The sequence below is a fragment of the Gymnoscopelus microlampas genome, assembly GCF_963454915.1.
Source record: "Gymnoscopelus microlampas genome assembly, chromosome: 20".
NCBI classification, from domain to species: Eukaryota; Metazoa; Chordata; class Actinopteri; order Myctophiformes; family Myctophidae; genus Gymnoscopelus; species Gymnoscopelus microlampas.
This window is the reverse complement of record NC_139957.1, coordinates 15,410,901-15,434,410: the sequence shown is the minus strand read 5'-3', so window position 1 is coordinate 15,434,410 and position 23,510 is coordinate 15,410,901. Positions and strand designations below refer to the sequence as shown.

The following is a 23,510-nucleotide window of genomic DNA, read 5'->3' as shown; positions in this document are numbered from 1 at the left end:
ATCTCTTTATCATTTTTCAGCATTACGCACCAAATGAGCTACTCTGCTCACTGGCTATATCGCCCTCAATAAGGGAGATTGAACGAAGATAGGAGAGAAATTAATACCTGCAGAGGTACTGTACTGTATGTTGTCCTGCCGATAGCATAGCATGGCATAGCCTGGTTACAATGTGACCCCCCCCCCCCCCCGCACGCACGCGCGCGCGCACACGCACACGCACACACGCACACACACACACACACACACACACACACACACACACACACACACACACACACACACTTCCCAAAAAGAAAGAAGGTGCCTTTGTTTGGCACCAGCAGAGAATGATGAAAATCTTAACCACTTACTTAATTGACTGGGGTCCCCCAAGGCTCTATACTTGGTTCACTTTTTCCAAAACACCAATTCTCTTTGCTGAAAATAGCCTATAATTACCACTTGGGAAGCCCACTGAATGGTTTCATTCCAAAACACACACTATATGAAATCACATAATTATGTTCCATATAGGCCTAGAGGTGACAAACAGTATATTTGTTTTACTGCAAGCTCATTCCAAATATTCAGGAAATAATCAAATGTGTTTAATTTACAGCCATCAGAAGGTGTAAAAATGGTCTGGCAAGTGTCAATAGTGAATGATTGGAGTCTTGCGTTACATTATGCCTCAATCATCTCTAGCAGCAATGGTGAAGAAGTTATAATAAAATACATAAGTTATAGGCTGCAGTGACACTTGCACTGCCAACAGAATTATTTTAATGCCGTCACTTACTGCATTATGTTATGTTTTATGCAATTCCCAAACTTCTCATGACTAGAATATTACCTGGCTAGGAACCTTGCAGTTAACCAACTAAACCCTATATACTTTGTTGACATGAATTGCTTAAACTGTACATTTACTTTTTTGATCATGGTCTGTTACACTGTAGTTTTTGTCCAGTTGTTTGAGTGTTCAATGTTTAATGGACCACAATGGAAACAAGCCTTTGGCTTGTGTCTCATCCATTTGTCGTCTTTTCTACTCATTGTACTGCTGTAATGTGTCAATAAAAATATTCAATCAATGACCGAGGTCCCCCAGGACTCTGTCCTTGGCACCCTCCTTTTTTCCCCTCTACACCAAATCTCTTGGCCGAAAATAGCCGCTATACAAGCTCAAGAGTCGCAACACAACGCATTGTGAGCATGTAGATCTCCAACTTTGTGGATTGTTCACCTATTATGAGATGCCCAGAACAGCTGGGCCGCTAGGGGTCAAGTGGCTAAAACTGTGGCCATGGGGAGTGAGGACCTATTTTGAGGACAGTCTTGGAAATACATATACAGTCAAGGACTGGAAGCTGAGGGTGTCCTGGTGGATGAGCCAGTTAATGGGCTCGCCAAATTAGCTGATGGTGCTGGTGGTGGTAGCAGTGATGATGGTGGAGTAGTGTAGTGGTGTGGTGCATGATGAGCTGATGATCAGCCGGCAGCCGAGGCAGTCTGGAGAGTATCAGAGAGGCCATTTGAAAAGCTAAGTGAGTAATCGATGACAGAAGTCAATTATCACCTCCGGGATCTGTCAGGGCCGTCTGTGCTGTTGAGGGGCACACACACGCATGCACGCACGCACGCGCGCACACACGCACACGCACACACACACACACACACACACACACACACACACACACACACACACACACACACACACCACCTCTCAGCATCCGTCACCATCCACTGAGCTGTCTACTACAGTCGGTCACAGAGAGACACCCGCCCTCCAAACTGTCTCACTATTATTACAGTCTGTCTTTTTTCTACACACTCTGTTAGCCAGGCCATCTCCAGTTAGGCATTTATTGTACACTGCATCCATCCTGCATCAATACTGTAGACAGAACATTATTGCGCAGTTAAGCTGCATTAACACTGTTGAACAAATATCCCTTTGGATTTTGTCCAGCCTATATCCTGCATCAGTGTTGCAGGCAATTCTTTCCTGACTGTTAAGCGGTGACACCAAAACCAGGACAGCATAACACAAACACAGTGTTAACTCCTGCGTTTGGATTGAACCAGCAAATTAACAGACCATTCCTTGTACTGAAAAGACAGCAAAGCCACTGTATTGATTTCTCTACTTCTTTTCTTTACCCTTTCCCTCTACATGCTGTTAAAGTGATACACAATAAAATCCAGAGGTTTCATTTAACTGAGCTTGACATCTAAGTGTTCATTATTTACACTTTCAGAGATAAAATTGCTGTGCAGCTAGCTCAGGGTAATATGGTAAAAATCTAATATCCAAATATTGTTGACCATACCTCGATATCGATATTGTGACTATAATATCATACTGTGATGATAATATACATTATTATTTTACCCAAACCTTTTAAAGATATCTGATCTACAAGCTCACAATGAATCGCAATGTGAAGCATTGTGAGCTTGTAGATCGGCTATTTTCAAAATGTAAAACATTATTTTAACATATTTGAAAGTATAAAATAGGGAAATTAATCAATTAATTAAATTAGTGATTGAAACCAGGAAAAGACAAAAAGTATGCCTTATCATCCCACATGATATCTAGTCGATAGAGACGATTGATATAATATCAATATTTTCTCAGCCCCCCCTTTTTTTTGTGTTATTTTTTATTGTTTCATTTCTTGGTGTCAAGTATACATATTGCTTATGTCCCCTCATAAAGGAGGAGTTTGCAGATGCATGGATGAAATAATGTTCTCTATTGAAACGATTTAGTATATATCCCTTTTATTTTTACTTTCTGTATAGGTGGAGGGGTTTTACATGCAAAAACAATGTCTGTTAATAACAGAGACATAAAACATGTGAAAACTATTATTATTATGGAAGTAAACTGAATGATTTAATGTTTGGACTCAATAAAGTATTAAAAAAAAAATAATAATTTACTCAGCCCTATGTGCAGCTACTCAGTGCTTCTCAACACTGGGTTTCAGGGAGCTGTTCATTGTAGCTGTCTAATCATGGACCACGTTAGACTTGGGATGCCAGATGAATGCAATTACGGTACAATACCTTCCTAGTAGAATACAAAACCGGCAGTAACAGGCATCGACAATCCTCTGCAATGATTTGACCATGCATCTGTCCTGCATCTGTATCGGTATCTGTAGACTGTACATTTTTACTGTAAAGTCCATTTATACACTCTCGGAGTTAAAGAAACACTAAGGAAATGACAGTGTACTGTTCGGCAATTCTGTCTTCTTCAATGTTTTGCAGAGGGCTCAAACGACCATACTGTTTTCCAAATGTCTAATTACCAGAGTGGCTCTCTCTGAAAATATGGCGAAACTTGTTTTTCTTTGCTTTACTTTGTACTTTAAATTCTATTCTCTCTCCCTTCCCTCTAGATGCCATTACACTGGGACAGAGCTCATTTGAGTGTTTATCTTTATGCCTCTCAGAGAATTCTCTCTTTAATACAGAAGAACCAGATTAGCATGATAACAATATTAGAACAACAGAATAATAGTATTGTTATATAAATCAAAATAAAGCATAACAACAACACAGCACTCGAGTGATTCTTAGTTAGATCATTACTCATTAGAACCAACGGCTGCAAAAAGAGGGCAACACTTTTACAAACTAACCCCAGGGGACGGCGTACAAGTGCAGCGCGTGTCAGCCCCGCGAACACACGGTAATAAAGTGAGACTTGAACAATGGTTAGATGGCGTTATGCAATCAGGCTGATTCTTCCCACACTAATGGGCTGGGAAGAGATGTCTTAACAAAGTGAGAGGTCTGCTGTATTCACGCAAAAAGGACATGGAGCTGAGAGGATGGCACTAATACCACAAGGATCCGTTAAATCCATGATAGGCAGTGGACCAGCCTAGCAATAACTTACCTTCCATAAAGAAAATGGCTTCAAATATTTGAACCACGTGAGGTATACTTGATTAACATATCAAACAGGCACATACAAAAGAGGGATTCAGTTCCTGTCTCATCTCTGTACTTGTACTACATTCATTATGCGCTATATAGAATGTATATGCTACACACATACTGTAGGAAGAGTCACTGGGATCATACTGTATATGTCCATACATAGCACTCTAATTGAGTATTACTAATATGATTTACTATTTTGAGCCTTTTACTATAACAATCTGTTTCTTAAACATAAAGCAATGAGCAACAACTGTCGGGTATTTCTGCAAAAAAAAAAAAAAATGAAATAAACAATTGGATTCAACTTTAGTTCATTTACCATTGCAGTAAATTAAACAAAGCCAGGGTATGAAGACAGGGCACTAGATCCAACGGTGTCAGATGAAGTAATGCCCTTTTCAGTGCCCCCAATCTATGTGCGCACATCCCGGCTGTCACATACCTTAACCACGACCGCAGGGAAGCAAGGAGGCACCACTTGGAAGGATTTTAAATTGAGCTACTAGCATGATTAGATACGCAGAACACATCTCTTTATTTAAATGATGAGAAACAAATGTTTCTGCTTTCAACAGCCTACCTTCATCCTGTGACAGCAAATGTGCTCTATAGAAATCAAACCAATATCACAGAAGCTCACACAGATTGTCTCAACCAAAAATGATATTCACATGGTTGGAAAGCTAAGTGTCTTTTTTTCTCCTGTGAGTTCACATACAGTAACTTGAAAATGTGTCTTCCTGCCATGTGACCACTACAATGAGGCATGTATGTAACTGACATGGAATAAATGTAAAGGTAGATCATATCACAGTGTCAGTCAAAGCGATGTTGAACTTTAGAAGAGTCTTGGGTTTTACAGCTTACCTGGCAATAACATAAGTCCAAATATTGTTTAACATCTTTTATCTGTTGCCTCTGTGCTCTTTGAGCAAGATGTTTTTCTCTCTCAATTCACTCACATGCAAAAAACATATCTCGCTGCAATGGGATCACATCAACTGGCAAGGCACTCGGGGAAGGCATAAGTTAATAATCGGCTATCTTTTGTAAAGGAGTCCCGGTACTGTAAGCTGATATTTCACAATGTGCAGTGGGCTTTTAACTGTCTCAAAACATTTGCTTCTGTGTGTTTGTGTGTGTATTTGTGTGTGATTGTATGCATTATCTAATTAGTGTATGCATCTACTTAGTTCTGTCTATTTCTTTAAAGTGCCTTCGCCTGTAAAGTAACCAACAAACACATACAGTAAAATCCTAGTTTGTCTCACCTATGTGTCCGTCTTGCTTGCATGAATGTATGAATGGAGTTAAAATATACATATATATTTGAGTGTTCACGTCCATATGAAAAACAATGTAATACTATAGGCAGAGTCTGTCTTCACCATTTACCACCTCCAAAATAAAATGAGTGTTTGTGTTACTATGAATGTACATTTGTGGTGTTTTTTTGTATCTGTGTGTATACCAGCATGTGTTTGCTTAGTACAGTAAGTATTCTTCCGCAGCAGCGTATTCACACTTGTACACACATAACTTTGTTTCTGTGCATTGCTTGAGTTTGTATGCATTTATTGTGTATGCATTCTTCTATACACTCAGTGTGCAAAATTCACGTTTGTAGCATGAACACATGTAAAAACTGAGTGGGTCCTCACCATTGACCTCCTGCGCACCAGCGTCAGTGAACAGCAGGCTCATCACCTCCTCAAAGTTGCAGGCGGGCTCGGACAGGTGGCTGTCCTGCCCCACATGGTGAAGCATCCGTTTCAGCACATCGTCCAAGGAGGCTGCCGTCTCGTCCAGCAGGATGCTGGCCCTTGCCAGGAAGCCATCAAGGTCACGATGGGCACGGACCTCCTCCTCAAAGTTCATCAACTTCACATACTGTGGGAAAGATGGTTTCGTTTTCACAATGTTCGCTAGGGCAGCAGATGACAAACATTTTCATGTCAAGGAACCCCAAACTGATACGTATTAAGCCGCAGACCCCCATTTGAAAATATTTGGTGACAGGGCCCACCGTAAGAGAAGATCTTTGCTGTTAGATTAGATTAAATACAGAATTATAAAGTTGTTTATGCTGTAGGTGGGGAGAGAGAAACCTATGATCTGAATGGGCTTTTCTGCCTTTATTGATAGTACACAGTAGAGAGAGTGAAAGGAAACAGGGAGAGAGAGACAGGGAGTGACATGCAGCAAAGGTCGTCGGGCTTGGATCGTGTTTTAATTGTTCAGTATACAGTACAATTGTATTAGTTCTTTGGGTCATATATTGACTCAGTAGCGCACCTCTCTATCCTTCTTCTTCAAGCAGTTTCCGCCACACTGGATGCCTTACGGCACTTTGCTGTTTCCCACAGGTCGGGAGTATAATGCAGTTTGTATTATCTTCTCAGTGCAAATTATTTACACTGCCCAACGTTCCCTGTAACGTGTGCTCGTGCGCGGCAAATCTATCTAGCGCAGATAGATTTATGTATTTAGTTGTCGCCTGTTTAACTCTGTCTGCCTGCCCCTGTGGTCTGCCCGCACCGCAAAGGACGGGGAAAAGGAAAAGGACTTTATTTTGTAAATGTAATAATAGCATATAGCCTATATTGTAGATGTGAACCTCTAGTACAGTATATTCTCTCAATGGATTACCTTCTAGCTGGTGAAATTATAGTGAAATTAACCTCTTTCAACCTGGCATCCCTATGTTGTGCATGTCATAGGCAAACCTTTTCAAAAACAGTGATAAGCGCGTCGCATCGAGACACGTTTTGAGCTTGAAGATCATCTATTTTTGCTATTTTTAAACAGTGTTGATGTGGTTAAATTTGTCCTCATTTTGCTGGGGACCCCCTGAAACCCCCTCAAAGACGCATGGGGGTCGAGACCCCACTCTGAGAACCACTGCACTAGAGGAGGAAAAACTATCAATCTAATAATTCATTAATCAAAGTAAATCTTAGTCGCAAGCTGGACATGGAGTTGAGAAGGCTGCTTTTACGTTGTCAACACAGCAACTGACTAAGGATGGTTAATTAAGTATACGTATACTGCACTTGAATATGTTCCATAAAATATCTGAACACTACTATGCATGTAAATACCGTTTATGTTTTTATGGATTGAATCAGCAAGAAATCACATACAATTAGGAGTGATATTTACATACCCTTCTTGACGTGTTCAACAGCACGCATCCAGAATCGTCTGTGTCTGAGGGGAAATAAAAGCAAGGGACAGGGATGGCTCAATTAGACACAAAGTGTTGGTAATCAAATACCCCACAATTAATACTGTAATTTACATAAAATCCAGGTCATTTGTAAGCAACTGTAGCATTCATCGTTAACAGAACTAAATGATGCAGCGATCACAAGTAACCACAACAGAAAAAAGGAAACAACAGAAAAACGGAGAGACTGAGGACCACTTTTCTAATAGTGATGGAAATCTCGAAAAGCTCTAATTCAACAAGGATTGGAAGTCTTCTGCTGATGCGGTCCTTAATACACACTCTGTAGAGCTGAGACAAGAACATGCCTCTCTGATAACATACAAAGGGGCTGGTTTTACAGGGCTGCCTCTTTTAAGTAAAATAAAAGAAGAAAGAAAACGTGGACAGACCATATATTCACACCCATGTGTACAGTATATGCAGAAAACACACATTGTACTATACACACACACACAAACAATTAGGCATACACGTGCATACCGCACGCAAACACACACACACACACACACACACACACACACACACACACACACACACACACACACACATTAAACTAGCAGTGTGGAGGCACCATGCTGCCAGTCATAAAGCAGAGCATTACATAAGAGTTATCAGCGTCTCCAGCGGTGGGGGAGGGGGCTTCATTGGGTTATGACGGGCTTTCCTCCATGATGCATGCTGCCAGCTCCATCTGGGAATCAATCAATGCTCCCCCCGCCTCCCAGTGACAGACAGGCGAGAGAAGCCCCATCTTCCCTTTTAACAAGCCAGTAAGCCACGGTGAAACCGCACTAATGCCAGAACATCAATGATCCAGCCCCAGTGTTGTGTGTGTGTGTGTGTGTGTGTGTGTGTGTGTGTGTGTGTGTGTGTGTGTGTGTGTGTGTGTGTGTGTGTGTGTGTGTGTATGCATGGGTATGTCTGTTCGTGTGTGCGTGGCATGTGTGTGTGGCTGTGTGTGTGAGAGAGAGAGAGAGAGAGAGAGAGAGAGACCTTAAAACTATGCCAGTGATGAGGACTATGGCAGGTGAAGAGGAACCACAGAAGCAAGACTAGTGTGCTGGATTTTGGGGTTATCAAAGTTGTCTTCTATCAAAAGCATGGCTTGGGGTTAATCTGTACCCCGGCTGGGTGGGCGGTGTACAGATTTAGAGACCAACACCAAAACTCAGCTATAATTGCCGTCAAGGCTACGGCTGTCAGGAGATCTTCATATATTTATATAGGATTAACCACCCCCAACCCCATCCCCGCCCAGCCCGCTGCGGCTCACCTCCCCACTAATGTCTTCTGAATGACTCAATATATGTGTTCAAATTAATCTGGGCTAGTTGGTGGGGAGGATTAAAGAGCAGAAAGTGTTGAAAAGTGTTGAAAATGTGACACCGGCTGGTTTATCCTCCAGCTGGATCCCTCTTAAAAGTCAATCTGCGCTGGCATTAATAGTTGCTGGATGGTAGTGAAAATGATCTAATGGGTGTTATGTAATCCTACAGTATACTGTGGGGGATATCAAGGTGGCGGGAAATGACAAACAGGATGGAGGGGTGCTACTGCTACAGGACGTGCTTGCCTACAGGAGACTGTTTCCCTGCAGTAATTACAGACACCAGATCATGTTACTAAATCATCAAAGGTTCATTTACCCGAAACAGAAAACATGTCAATCAACAGCCTTGTGCCCCCATGGCCAGCAAACAGCTACAGTACCTGCTTACTCAATGCAAGTCACTCTGGATGAAAGTGTCGGCTAAACACCTAAAATTTTAAATGCAATTAATATGCCTGCCTAAAATATTAAATGTCACTTATGATAAGCGCTCACGACAGGAAATAAAAGACATGGATTGTACCACACCATCATTAGCATAGTGTTTTACTTGCCACCCAGTTTGCAAAATCAAGTGTCTCAGTTGCTACTTTAACCCAACAATCTCCTACAACTCTCATGGTTGCCCTGTCCAGTGGTGTGTTCTAGTTTCTTTCGGCAGGTATACCATAATTATTCCCTCCCACACGCACATACACGCGTATATACTGTACGAGCACACGTGGTCACCAAATGAAATAACCGTGTGGTCACCGAATGAAATAACCGCTCTAACATATTTATGTGTGAACTACTGGAAACGGCTGTTATCTTCAGTTGACTTTTTTCCCATGGATTTCACGAGACATGTTAGGTTGAAAAGGTATAAAAAATGAAAATGTCTGGCAGTGGGTAATCTCTCAAGAACAGATTCTGCTCTGCGTTTGCGTACGCACTGGCATACAAGTGGGCGTGCCTTCAGATGAGGAAGCAGGCCGCGCTTTACCCAATCAAATGTAGTGGGCGGGATGTACGTGTCTGCCGATCCTTCCCCACTCGAAACAAACCGAAACTCATTTAACAACAGCGTCCTCGGAGCAGACAAAACCACGGAAAGATATTCACATTTTAACTTGCTCTTTCATCATAGAAACAAGTGGGCTTATAACCAAAACGATCCATGTTCTCTGGGAGAAGTGGTGTTAGTGTTCCGTGTAGAAATGAGACGTAGCCTGCGAGTTAAGTTCAGGCAGCATATACTCGAGAGGTTACATACTGCGCTATGCGGTTGCATAGGGTTATTACAACTCTATTACGCAGTCTTACGTCAGAGCTGACGTGACAATCAGCTGACCAATAAGCGGGTTATTTAAGCTCACCTCAGTCTTCATTCATTCTCTGCTGTCATTTGTACCCCTGGTTGTTGGTATGCAACTGTTGGCTGCTCTAGCTCTCGTGTCTAGCCTTATTGTCGTCATGTCCTCTGCTCACTCCGAGTCGGACGACGACGGCACATTGTCCGATCCTGATGATAATGGTCCAGATAATCCAGACGAGGAGGATGAAATCCCCCCTACTGCTGAAGCAGTATTGCCACAGAATAGACGTAGTGCTCGCGGTACTCGAAAATTAGTTGACTGGCCTGTTGAGCGAATTTTGCAAAGCCTCTATGCCCGTAGCGTTCCAGTGGCTCCAGGTCTAAGCCACGAGGAACTTCTGCAGTTTTTGGTTAATACAGAAGAGGCAAGCCGTGCTGGCGATCATGGTCAAGTTGGTGCGGCAACAACACCCGCCACCGAGTATGTCGGTAAAGGCAAAGGCCCAGCTAAAAAACGCTCAGCAGGTCGCCCCGCCGGTCCCGCTGGCGCTACTAAAAAGAGTAAAAATACTCTGTCTGTTCAATCGTCTGGCAAAGGTAACGATGACCTCATCGTGTCAACTTTGCTAAGTATGAAAGCTTCACTCGACCAGGTCAACATCAGGATCAACGCGCTAGAAAATAGCAACAACAGTCCAGGGGTTTCCGGCTCATCTTCGGCATCTACGGGGTTTTCTCCAGGGACAGCCAACGTGTTTCTCCCAGCAGCATCTGCAGACCCCCCCGCAGCCGCTAGTATCTCCATGCCATCCACTGTGGCCACCGTGTCACCTCAGAAAACCTGGGGAACAGCAGTTCCAGGCCCCGCCACAGGCTCTTCTTTCCTCTCTCCCGCTGCTGCCATCTCTGAGAGCCTCAGGAAGCATATTATCGCAGGTAAAAAGAGATCTGAGATGTTTAGCTATTATAATGAAAAGTGCTTCATCTAATTGTTCGCTTTTTCGACAGGGCATGACGTTAATCTCGTCAAGATACTGATAAATGCAGATGCGACTGATAGAAGATTGGTGGACTGTGGGGAGGTTTCTTTTGTCTTAAAGGATTCGGATCCGAGGCTAACTAAAACGCTAACATTAGCAGAATTTATTACAGCTTTTGGGGTCTATAGAGACTGCATCTGTGAGGTGCACCCCAACCGTAGAGAGGAACTGGACACTTACATGGCCATTATAGCCGATCTGGCTGTATCCTATGGCGGGTCCTTATTTTATGAGTATCATAAAGCTTTTTCGTGTAAAGCAGCCATGCACATCAACAGATTTAATCAGCGCCTCGATTGGTCCGTGGTTGATCAGTCCATCATCACTCGACATTTCTCTGGGCATAAATTCCTATGCTGCTCAGTCTGTGGTTCTTTTAACCACTCTACTAACCTATGCCCCAAAACCGTGGTTAAACACGGGGTGACTCAGCAGCCTCAGGCAAATGTGAACCCCCCATCTCATTCCAACTGGCAACCAAAGAATCAGGTGCGTTATATGCCAGGAAAAAACATTCGCGCTTGTATCAACTTTAATGAAAGTGTATGCTCATTCATGGAATGTAAATTTATGCATATCTGCAGTTGGTGCGGGGACAGCCACCCGAGGTCCATCTGCCCGCGGAGAATCCGCCCTATAAAATCAACGAAATAAAGGAGCATCCTTCTACGCCTGTGAATGTTCCTGCATTATCCAAGGCCCTCAAGAATCATCCTATTCGATCTTTTGTGAACTATCTATTAACTGGTTTAGTCCAAGGGTTCATGGCTGGGTTGTGTTGGCTCCCTAAAATAACGTATGTCTGTAAAAATCTTCAGTCTGCGCTCCGAGAGCCCAATGTAGTAGACGAGCTTCTTGTAAAAGAAACTACCAAAGGGCATATGATTGGGCCTTTCACCAAATCACCTTTTTCCCTTTTTAGAGTAAGCCCTATAGGAGTAGCTACAAGAAAATACTCTGGAAAAAAGCGTATGATTGTTGACCTCTCCGCTCCACATAATGGCTCAGTCCCAAGCATTAATGATTTGATTCCTCTCTATCCGTTTTCCCTTTACTATGCTTCTGTTGATAATGCTATCCAAATGATCAAAGCTGCAGGCGCAGGAGCTTGGTTGGGCAAAGCAGACATAACCGATGCTTTTAAAGTAATGCCACTTCATCCTTCACAGTGGCATCTTTTCGGGGTTAAATGGCGTGGGAAATTTTATTTCGCAGTGAAATTAACTTTCGGGTGTCGCAGTAGTCCTCGTATTTTTGATTCTCTGTCAGAGGCGCTATGTTGGATTTTATCTAACACCTACAAACTACCGTTTGTTCTGCATCTTTTAGATGATTTTTTGGTTGTGGATTTTTCCTATTCGCCTCCAGCCCGGTGTATTTCCATTCTAAGAGATTTATTCGCTTCTGTGGGAGTTCCCTTGTCAGAGGAGAAAACGATAGGCCCCCTCACAAGGTTAGAATTTCTCGGAATTATGCTAGACAGTGTATTAATGCAAGCTTCTCTGCCAGAAGAGAAACTTATTCGCATCAGAGAATTTCTAAAAACTTGTTTAGAATTAACCTCGCTGCCTAAACGTGAACTTCTCTCACTGTTAGGCCATCTTAATTTCGCTATGCGAGTTATTCCCCAGGGCCGCTCCTTTGTTTCGCGTCTTCTAGATATGGCAAAATCTGTGCCTAATTTACAGGATCTTATCTCCTTAGATGAAGGATGCAAATCGGACATTCGTTTCTGGTCTGCGCTATTGGACCAGTGGAATGGTGTTTCCTTTTTCTACAACGATTTGGTTGAGACTTCTAATTCTCTCAAATTTTTCACAGATGCCGCCCCGTCTGTCGGGTTTGGAGGGTTTTACAATAACCAGTGGTTTGCAAAGCCTTGGCCGATTGAGTTAACCTCAATGGCACCCAGTCTGAAATCTATCGCGCTGTTTGAACTTTACCCAATTGTTATGGCATGCTTGATTTGGGGAAAGGAATGGAAAAGGAAACAAATAACAGTGTTTTGCGACAATGAGGCAACAGTCAATATAATTAATAAAGGTCGTTCGTCCATTCCTATAATTAACAGTTTAATCAGACGGGTATCATGGACGTGCATTAATGATAATTTCATTCTACGTGCATCTTTCATTCCAGGCTATAAAAATTCAATAGCTGATGCTCTGTCCCGATTTAAATTTCAGGATTTCAGAGCGATGTGCCCCAACGCCGAGCCAACCAGCCTGCCGTGCCCTCCGTTTTGTCAAGCGATTCTCGATTAGAATCGAATGATTATTTGCAAGGTCTTTTGAGCTCAGCTGCAAAAATTATGAGGAAAGGACTGTCAAATAGTACATTAAAAGCTTATGATTCAGCTTGGTTTTTCTTTTCCTCATTTTGTTTAAGTTTTTCTATTAACCCTATTCCAGTAAATATGTCCATAGTGTGCGCTTTCATAGTGCATTCCTCAGAATCTCGTAAACTTCAACCATCTTCAATTAAAGCTATGTTAGCTGGCGTTCAATTTCATTTGCGTTGCCTGGACCCTTCATCATGCAGTCTTCTCAGTCATCCTTCCATTCGCCTACTGCTCAACGGGCTCAAAAAAGATCAACCTCAAGGGAAAGATAAAAGATTACCTCTTACGATTAACTTGGTGCACCAGTTGGTGGGGAGACTTAGGCAAGGGTGCTTTTCATTATATGAGGACAAAATGTTGGAAGCTATAATTCTCACCGCTTTCTATGGTTTTTTAAGGTGTGGGGAATTCACAACTCGGTCTCTCTCTTTTGATCCTCAGCATGACCTTACAATTTCTGATTTAACTTTTGAAGAGAATCTATTTACTTTATTCTTGAAACATTCAAAATCTGATAAATTTAAAAAAGGAGTACCTGTTATCTTATCTAAGACTAATACCATGTTTTGCCCCTTTTCTTCTATGTCTGTTTATCTGCAATGCCGAGCCCGGCATCTTCCACACGATCCCCTGTTTCTCATCCCCGGTGGCAAACCTATGACGAGATCCTGGTTCGCTGGGAAGCTAAAGACATTATGCCAGTACTGCGGGCTGTCTCCAGAACTCTACTCTCCTCATTCTCTTCGCATCGGAGCGGCCACCACTGCAGCCTTGAAAGTGCCGGTGGCAACCTTAAAAGCACTGGGCAGGTGGTCCTCAGCTGCCTATGAACGATATGTGCGTTTAAATCGGGGAGAGATCATTTTAGCTCAGAACCTAATGAGTGCAAGTGTGTTGTAAATTGCTGCATTGAGTAGTAATAAAACTGTCGTTACTATGCATATATGGTGGTTGCTGGTGAGTTAATTGGTGGCATTATCACAGATTCATGTTAATGGTTCTTTATGGTATTATTATTAATGGGGAATGACAGCAAGGTTCAGTGTTCTCATTGGTTTGGTGCATCAAGGTGATGCGGTTGGGTGCATCAAAGTGATGCGGTTGGGTGCATCAAAGTGATGCGGTTGGGTGCATCAAAGTGATGCGGTTGGGTGCATCAAAGTGATGCAGTTGGGTGCATCAAAGTGATGCGGTTGGGTGCATCAAAGTGATGCGGTTGGGTAGCATCACGGTGATGCAGTTGGGTGGCTCATGCACAGAGCTATGTTAAGTTTAAGTAGTATATTCCTCTATGTGGCATTAGGGGAATGGTTAAGGCTGTCATGCCATGGCAGCTAAGGCCTTTTAGTTCACATAAAGTTAGTATGTCCTAGCCGATCTCAGACGCTTGTCTCGGTGTTTTGGGGGAAAAGATGAGATATCGGCTTGGTCAGTTGGTTCGAGGTAATCACCACACACATAGTGTTTCCCATCATATAGAATAATTCTTCTGGAGGGTTCTAGAGGAATTGCCTAACGGCGGTCTGTAGCCATGGCTCACATAGAAGTTCACATAATGTTAGAATATCCTTGCATGATCCAGAATTGCTAGCGGCATATTCGTCACTGTCTCCATTAGGAGTCCGTGGGATATCATGCTTGGATTATCGGTGAGCGTTCACCGTAGGGCGTTCTTGGTTCCGCAGTGTTGGGGATTGTTATGTATGTATATCTATCTCCCTGCTCTAAATGGTTAATGATGTCTGTATGATTATGCCAAGCAGGGAGAAAAAATATTTGCAGAGCCGAACGCCAAGATAAATTATTATATACACACTTGTATTCACATTCATAATAAAATATTGGTTCAAACTATACGTGAGTTATCTGACTGAAATGAGACGTAGCCTGCGAGTTAAGTTCAGGCAGCATATACTCGAGAGGTTACATACTGCGCTATGCGGTTGCATAGGGTTATTACAACTCTATTACGCAGTCTTACGTCAGAGCTGACGTGACAATCAGCTGACCAATAAGCGGGTTATTTAAGCTCACCTCAGTCTTCATTCATTCTCTGCTGTCATTTGTACCCCTGGTTGTTGGTATGCAACTATACTCCCACCTCCACCCCAGCACCACCAGTGGGCTCTGCTATTGGTTCTGTTCCCCATGGGGGGATTGTTATGTATGTATATCTATCTCCCTGCTCTAAATGGTTAATGATGTCTGTATGATTATGCCAAGCAGGGAGAAAAAATATTTGCAGAGCCGAACGCCAAGATAAATTATTATATACACACTTGTATTCACATTCATAATAAAATATTGGTTCAAACTATACGTGAGTTATCTGACTGAAATATTGTTAGTGGGAATGAAAACATAGTCGCACCACCGGAAGTGAAAGGCTGAAGGCAGACCAAAATCCCGGTTTCCTTGCGTACGTGTGCTACGTCGACTTCCTCCCAGAGCCAAGTGAGATAGTAAACAACAGCAGAGGGCGCTGTTTTTCCTTTTCATTTGGCGATGGGTTCCCATATTGGGCAGTGGGCAAACACAGCCAGAAATAAGTCTGGCAGTGAATGAGTTAAGCAATATTTAAGAAAATACTGATAATACAGTAGCTGATATACAAGCTGACTATGTGTTGCATTGTAATGCATTATGAGCTTGTAGATAGATTAGTTAGACTACCTGTTGCAACTCTACTGTCAAGTAGATATTTTTCTTTATTTATCTATGCCTCTAATCGTATTGTACTTTAGGTAGTTATTTTTTTTCTACAGTACACACTGTAGTTACAAAAGTCAACATCCAAGGATGTGTGGTAGCACTCACCAACTTTAAAAGAAAAGGGCACAAGGACAAGGACAGTGCTTCAATTTCACCAATTTATTTTGGTCAGACATTTCAGCCTAGTTGGCCTTCATCGGAGCAAGGGCTACTAGGCCCAAACACTGGCACTTCATTGTCTGACCAAAACAAATTGGTGAAATTGAGACACTGTCCTTGTGCCCTTTTCTTTTAAAGTTGGTGAGTGCTACATCCTTGGATGTTGAGTTTTTTAAGTACGTTTTTGGGGTTTAGCACCACAGAAAAAAATCCATTCTGAAAAGGTGCGTTCAATTCCTCCTTTAGTACACTGTAGTGTTGTTGTCATCGTTGTCCCTACTATTTGTCCTCGTTGCCGATTAATGTGGTTGCCCCCTAGGGGCAACACAGTACAGTGTTTGTTGATCACCTTTATCCCATTTAGACCTGAGGCCGATTAAAGAAAAGCATACGTTTTCAGAAAATAGTCTATTTTGTATTCAACATTTAAAAATAAATCCTGTTACTATATACAGAGCAACATCTAAAATGACACGGATGCTTTCCCGGTTTTAAAGGTATAACAACGTATAGGCTTTACCGGTCTTAATGGGTATTAAACACATTATAGTACTTGTACAACTTTATTCATAGAGTAACCCCAAAACTTTGCCGCGCTACTCCTCCCACAGTTATGGCGGCACACATACAAGCCATAATCAAATCTACCGGGAATCTTGTGCTTGCATTTTGCTAAGTGATGTGTTTTATAGTTTAATTTATATACATTTATACTGTAAGTGAAAAATGTTTTTCTCATTGACTTGTATGGGAATTTCCCCATATACAGTAGGCCACGACCATTTGCGTTTAAGTAGATTTTCCCTATTTTGAATTTCATTCAAAACACACGTTTTGCTCCTCCTCCTACAGATTATGTCCAAATTTCACCCCCCCAAAAAAGGGCACATATGATCTCTGGACCCATGTGATGAAAACGCATTACACAGAGCTGATAGTCCATAGATATAAAAACCTAGATACCTCATTGGCCTCTGCAGTTCATTGGAGCAACCTGTATCGCAATACCCTTGTATTAATACCCTGGTGCGCGCCCGAGATACAGGCGCCTCAGAGCCGGAGGAGGCGTCTACCTTTATACGCAACGCCAAAAGCAATTCCACTTTCACCCATAGGGGAAGCCACAAATGCTTAAACATGATTTTTGGGGGATCAATCCCCTCCGAATTGATCTCAGTGGTGATGTGACAATGTAATTGGCTTGCAAAATTAGTGGGAGGGGTACATTTCTTAAACATAAAACCGTATCATTTCTGTCATGAACGCAGTATCCTCAGGTCCTGACGGCTTCAGTGTGATCAAGGCAACCACACTTGCAATTTCCCCAAATTGCACCTTTCTAGTTTTATTTGTCTTTCTGTGTGGTGGTGAAAATAATTTCCCATCTTTCCCATCTTGTTCCCATCAGGAGTTTTGTCAAATTTATTTCATTTTATGCATTTATTTATTTTTTGTCATAATGACTGTAGTGACTCATGAAATTCTGTGTCATTACCCCTTTTTCATGTGGGGGTCACATTCATCTGCCCTCATTTTCAAAGCAGGCAGAGTCCACTTTGGAGTTCATCCAAGTGTCTGAGACATTAAATCAAGCACTACAAAATACATTACTTTGGAAACCATCATCAAAACTTCATCTCAAGCTACGCAGGAATAATATCAGAAGGTTCAATGTTCACTTGAGCACTGTCCCCGAGACAATCCCCAGAGGAATACCAGAAATGTCAAAGAAATTCGGTTTTAGGAAGCTTGATAGAACTTCGCATAAAATCACCCACTAATAAATATAGCCAGGGGATGGGATGAGGTGACTAAATACACCAGACAGATGTTTTTTTAATTAGATTTAGGTACAGGCTGCTGTCTAGGGATTCTGGTGGATTCTTATTTTCTGCCGAACCACTGCCTGTTCAGCTAGACAGGATGTGATTAGAAGTCTCCGCTCAGAATCCTACATTGATTTGATATGGTGGATGCAAATGGCCCCAGCGATGTGGAATAATGAAATAACGCAATGATTTGCGACATAAATTAAAAGCAGAAATGGGCATGCACGTCAACTAATTACATTAGGGTCGACTATGTGCAACAACTTGACTTAGTAGGAAAGGAGAAGACAGGGAGAAGGAAGGGGGGTTGGCAAGAAAACAGGGGGAGGGAGGCAGAGAGGGCCTATTTCACCAGGCAATACCTGGGTACTGACACCTGAACACGTTGGTCGACGCGACAAACTGAACAACACACGCTAAAAACTTTCCCCACAGGATCCAGGCGGCCATTGACACCTGATTCAAACCGGGCAAACCACTGCTCTAACTCTCCAACATCTCGCACCTCTCCTCACATTTCTTGTCACATTCCTTAAGTGTTACTATGTATGAAGAAGATGTTCTGCTGCTCACATAATGTGTAACACCATCACTTGTCACATTCCAGAGGCATGGGCCAGCACAATCTCCATCTCCCTTGTCTTTCTCGCTCTTTTTGTCCCTTTCTCTCCCCCATCTAGGCACACCTGTCACAGTTACCGTGGCAACGGCAACCTGTTGACCCGTGGGGTGGCAGTGATGAGGGCAGAGTCATCATCAGCACCCGCAGCTGAGTAGCTGTCTGTCACGTCAACACCTGCCATCCAGCAGTCTGGATGGAAGCCTTCAGTTCCAGGGGGCAAAGCAGGATGAATGCATTCACAGTTCTGTGCAATTCTAACAGAGCGATGGGTCCTGGTTACATCTTTGTGTACTTTCAGGGGGAAATGACAGACTTGCCAAAAACGTCTGCCTGTCATTCTGAAGGAGGAAGTGTCTAAAAGTCCTGCTTGTGACCCCTGTGCTGCATTTTACACCCAAACAGACCAAAGTGGTTTGGACCAACCGACAATGCTATCCTTCAGAGCCCCAAATGCTTTAAAGCCTCTTACATAAGGCGCTAAAGGAAAGGCCATGGGGTCACCTAAATTAGTAGGATTTGGCCTGCAATCTATCTGCTGCTTAGATTATGACATATCTTGTGAGCAAAGTTGACATTTGGCCTGAGGGTGACATTACAGGAATTAAAGAAAGGTCAAGGGTTCTCATGAAAAAGGTTCTGGTTCCAGTGAACATGAATGCACTGAGCAAATGTCATGGCCATTTGCCCATTAGATTTTGAGATATTGTGTGTACAAGTAGCAAATGTGGTCCATAAAATATATATTTTCCTCCTCTGGGGATCATGCAGGTGCACAGCAAATTCCATGATGCTTTTCCAGATGTTGTTTTTTGGGACCCAAGTGGTGGATAGACAGATTAATGGATCATGGACAAACAGACAGATGGACCTTTTGGTCCAACCGAGCACCACCTGTAGAGCCATTGGCTGAGCAAAAAAACAACTACAAAAAACATAATACATACTTCACATATCATTTACGTGATATGGTTTTTATATGGAGAGAGACGTGTATATCTAGCATATATTGCAGATATAACCACTTAAACCCTATACTTAGTTGACCTGATTCCCAAGGGCTCTACACTTGGCCCCCTCATATTTTCACTCTACACTAAATATCTTTGACGAAAATAGCAGATCTACAAAGTCACGATGTTAGCCCCAGAATAGGCATGCTAGGGTTCAAGAGGCTGAGCAAAATCTCTAAATGTTTTCCTCACACTACTGAACAGTCTGATGTAAGACTACACTGAGGTCTGGAAACGTAGACCACAATTTGTTTCAGTGTCCCTAGAAGCCTCTATATTATACATGAACATCTCAGAGTCATAGACAGGAAGATTTGTTCCAGATCCCAACAGACCTCAGAATAATTTCGTTTATGGCGGCATGTCTGTGTGTGTGTGTGTGTGTGTGTGTGTGTGTGTGTGTGTGTGTGTGTGTGTGTGTGTGTGTGTGTGTGTGTGTGTGTGTGTGTGTGTGTGTGTGTGTGTGTGTGTGTGTGTGTGTGTGTGTGTGTGTGTGTGTGTGTGTGTGTGTGTGTGTGCGCACGCGTATGCGTGCCTGTGCAACTGTGCATGCTTGGGTGCATGTGTATGATGTGTGGATGCGTGCGTGCGTGCGTGCGTGCGTGGGTGCGTGTGTGTGCGTGCGTGCGTGCGTGCGTGCGTGCGTGCGTGCGTGCGTGTTGTGGTGATCATTAGATGTTGTCTTTTTGAAACAGCCATGACGATGGTCTGATACTGCTGCAAAAACACTACGGAGAAGTTGCCAGTCAAATGTTCAGACAAAAAATCTTTTTTAAAGACTGAGGCCTGATCTATCCTTAGTTGCTCATGGGTGCTGTGCCCATACCGAAAATAACAGATCTACAAAGACGTTGTGAGCTTGTATATCAGCTATTTTCTGTGCGGGACACCCACGCAGCTAAGTATAACTCAGTTGCCTGGTGAGAGAAAAGAAAAACCCTGTCTAATATTGATCACAGGCCCCAACAGCAGGAGAGATCATTGACTGGTGCAGGCATAATTCAGACAAGCACTTCAACATATTTTTTCTGTTAGCACTTTCAGGTCAGGCAATCAGGCAAGTTTTAGTGAGAATGCGGATCCTTGTTGACCATATTTACGACAGCCATTTTGCTGCTATGTCACACCTGTGGGGAGGGGATACCTGTGGCAAAAAAATATGTAAACAAAACAGCTGTGCTTATGTGTGAGCAGCATCCTACCTCCACACAAAAACAAAGGCTAATCACGCAGTAAGGCAGCAGGCAGCTCTGTTTGAGACAAAGCCATGGTCAATTCAAATAAAAGCCAAGACAGCAGTGGAATAGCAGAGGCTTTGGTGCTGGTTAAGTATGTCCCCTACATGTCCCAATATCCTTACAACAGAGAATTATTCAGCTAGGCTGGATTTATTTACTTTTTTATTTTTTTTAATCAACCCAGTAGAAATGTATCTGTTAAACAGAAAATGTATTTATAATGGCTTCGTCAAACTTTCACACTGTGACTTTTTCAATTTTAAACTGAGTTTTTTCATTACACTCAGCTTCCACCTCTCTCTTTCCCTATCTCCACACGCCTCTCCCTCCCCATGTCTCTTCCGCCCTCCCTCCCTCCCTCCCCCCTCCCATCATCCCCTCCTTTGGTCACTCTATTACTCTCTTCCACCAACCTGTCTCTCGGTGTCTCTCCAGCCTCGTCTCTCATGCACCACGTTTATCTCCTCTCTCACCTTCTTTGTCTCCTATTCCTCTACCCTATCTTTTCTGTACCGCTGGTCTCACCTATGCACACCTTTCTCCACACTTTCAATTAAGCGCTGTTCCAGCACAGGAAAAACGTCTGGCTGAAACCATTATCCAGGTGGGATAGAGGGCAGGAAAGATATTCTGCATTTCTGATCCGTTCCCTTCAGATGGAAGGTTGCGCTGTGACTGGCAGGTTTGTTACTGTTTTGAATTTGATTTGATTGTATAGGTGCAAATTTAGTAAAGTAATCTTCCACCTCAAAACTAACTAAAACTTGGTTAACTTGCCATAGCCTGTGATGTATGATTTCCAACTGCAGCCAGCTGAACCAACCATACAGGAAGAATTGGTTGATATGTGCAATCACACCTGGTCCATATCTACTCTGGTTGCTATGTTTAATCAGACCTGGTCCAGAGGTCTATTCCAGAAAGCTTGATGTTAGCCCCGACATGAAGGAAACTCTGGTCCATTCCGGAAAGAGAGGTATAACTTAAACTCTGGGTCAGTTACCATGGTAACTGAGTTTCTCCCTATCTCCTCCCTCCTGTTGAGCCTGAAGCAGCTGTCGGACATGGGGTGTCCTTTCTTCGTTTACCCGATCGATGTTGAAGCTGAATTAATTTGCATAGCCTTATGTCGGAAGAGGATTTTGAGACCTTGATTAGACGTGCTATCACTCCCTGATGACTACCTAATTGAACGTCACCGTTTTTCATCCGACTATCATTTATCTGAACAACATTCTCCGGCCTTACATCTCTAATATTACACACCGTGGATGTGCTCTCATTAATTATTTGTGCTGCCCCCCCTCCCAACAGGAGTTTCCTTTAAAACAATGGCAATGCAGACCATATCGTGAAAACAACAGTTTGCACATAAAGCCAAATTATACTTTTGTAGGGATTTGAATTGTTGTTACATTGTCATGATTTAACTCCAAATATCGGCGAGATATCTTCTATACTTGCTCTGTTGATTAACAATTCATAATCCAAAATAGTCTCCCCATCGAGTTAGATTGCATGGTGAAACAGGTCTCAAAGTCGCTCTTTTAGCACGCAGCTGTTTTTCTTTTTTTGGTGACATTGTTGTTTCTTACACATCCAATGACAATGCGATTCAGATCCGGCTCTTATTCCTAATTTAAGTATTAAAATCAATATGAAGTTGACTTTTTTTTAATGCTGTCGGTTTTTGTCATTTTATAAATTGGCAGCATCCGCTTTGTTTATATTAGTTTGTGTGCTAAAAGTCTGAAACAGAGACCTGTTTCACTGTGCATTGTAAGTCAATGGGGAGACTATATTGGATTATCAATTTATAATCAACGGAGCAACAAGATATCTTGCCAATATTTGGAGTTACATCATGGCAAAGTAACTACACAACCCAAACGTCTACCAAAGGGGCATTTTGCTTGCTTTCATCGCCTACTGCAGATTTTAGCAGAGTTCCCTGGGCATAAACATCTACAGACCATCAAATACGAATTCCAGAGGATTGCAGGTGACTGCAAGGTGAATCGGTGCCGCGCTATGATCTTGTAGATCTGCTATTTTTTGAAAAATTGTGAAAATGTGTGCAAATCTTTGAATATATATATATTTTTAAAGCAAAGATTTGTAACTCAAATCTTTGCTCCCTGGATTCCCTGGAACAAAATCTTTGCTAAAGATTCCCTGGTACAAAATCTTTTGAGATGTGGGTCCGCGGCCAAATACATATCATTTTGGGGGACATGAAAAAGTTTGAGCACCACTGATGTAGCAACATACGTTTTTCAGAAACCAGTTAGGATTTAGAAGACATTTGTAGATGCGTTCCGATTTAAAATAAATAAAGACGCTATACTGTAGATAGCTTGAATAAACGAATCCACAGAGCGCTGCACACACCGCAGTTATGATTGCGCCAGGGGAGCGCTCTATGGATTTGTCTATATCTGCTATTTTTTAATAGCCAAAGTATAAAATAATGATTTAAGTGGTTACACAGATGCGTTCCCGGTTTTAATGGGTTAATCAAATCAAAAGAGTTATGCTGAGTTTGCAAAATCTGCTTTCTGGAATCAACCGCTGGTCTACTCTGATTGTTATGGGTGGAAATGGCTCAGGAATTAGAGCACACACTTTGGAATGGCTCCTCCTGGGTTAGTGTTGAAGTGCCCTTGAGCAAGACAGTAACCCCCTAACTGCTCCAAATGAGCAGGTTGGTGTCTTGCCTCTTCCATCCACCGTGTGTGCATGGATGAAAGTT

The 23,510-nt window shown here is 42.5% G+C and overlaps 1 protein-coding gene across 4 annotated transcripts in view; it reads right to left on the bottom strand.

The window, feature by feature from the left end:
• Positions 1-23,510, bottom strand: part of slc4a11 (solute carrier family 4 member 11) — a 131,188-nt gene that overhangs the window by 61,848 nt on the left and 45,830 nt on the right. For all 4 annotated transcript variants that reach the window (XM_084045398.1, XM_084045396.1, XM_084045395.1 and 1 more), the window contains exons 4-5: positions 7,115-7,158; positions 5,610-5,838 (exon numbers count right to left, since the gene is read on the bottom strand). In XM_084045398.1, coding sequence (XP_083901524.1) covers positions 5,610-5,826 — 217 coding nt within the window. In that variant the 5' untranslated portion in view covers positions 5,827-5,838; positions 7,115-7,158. The remainder of the gene's footprint in view (positions 1-5,609; positions 5,839-7,114; positions 7,159-23,510) is intronic.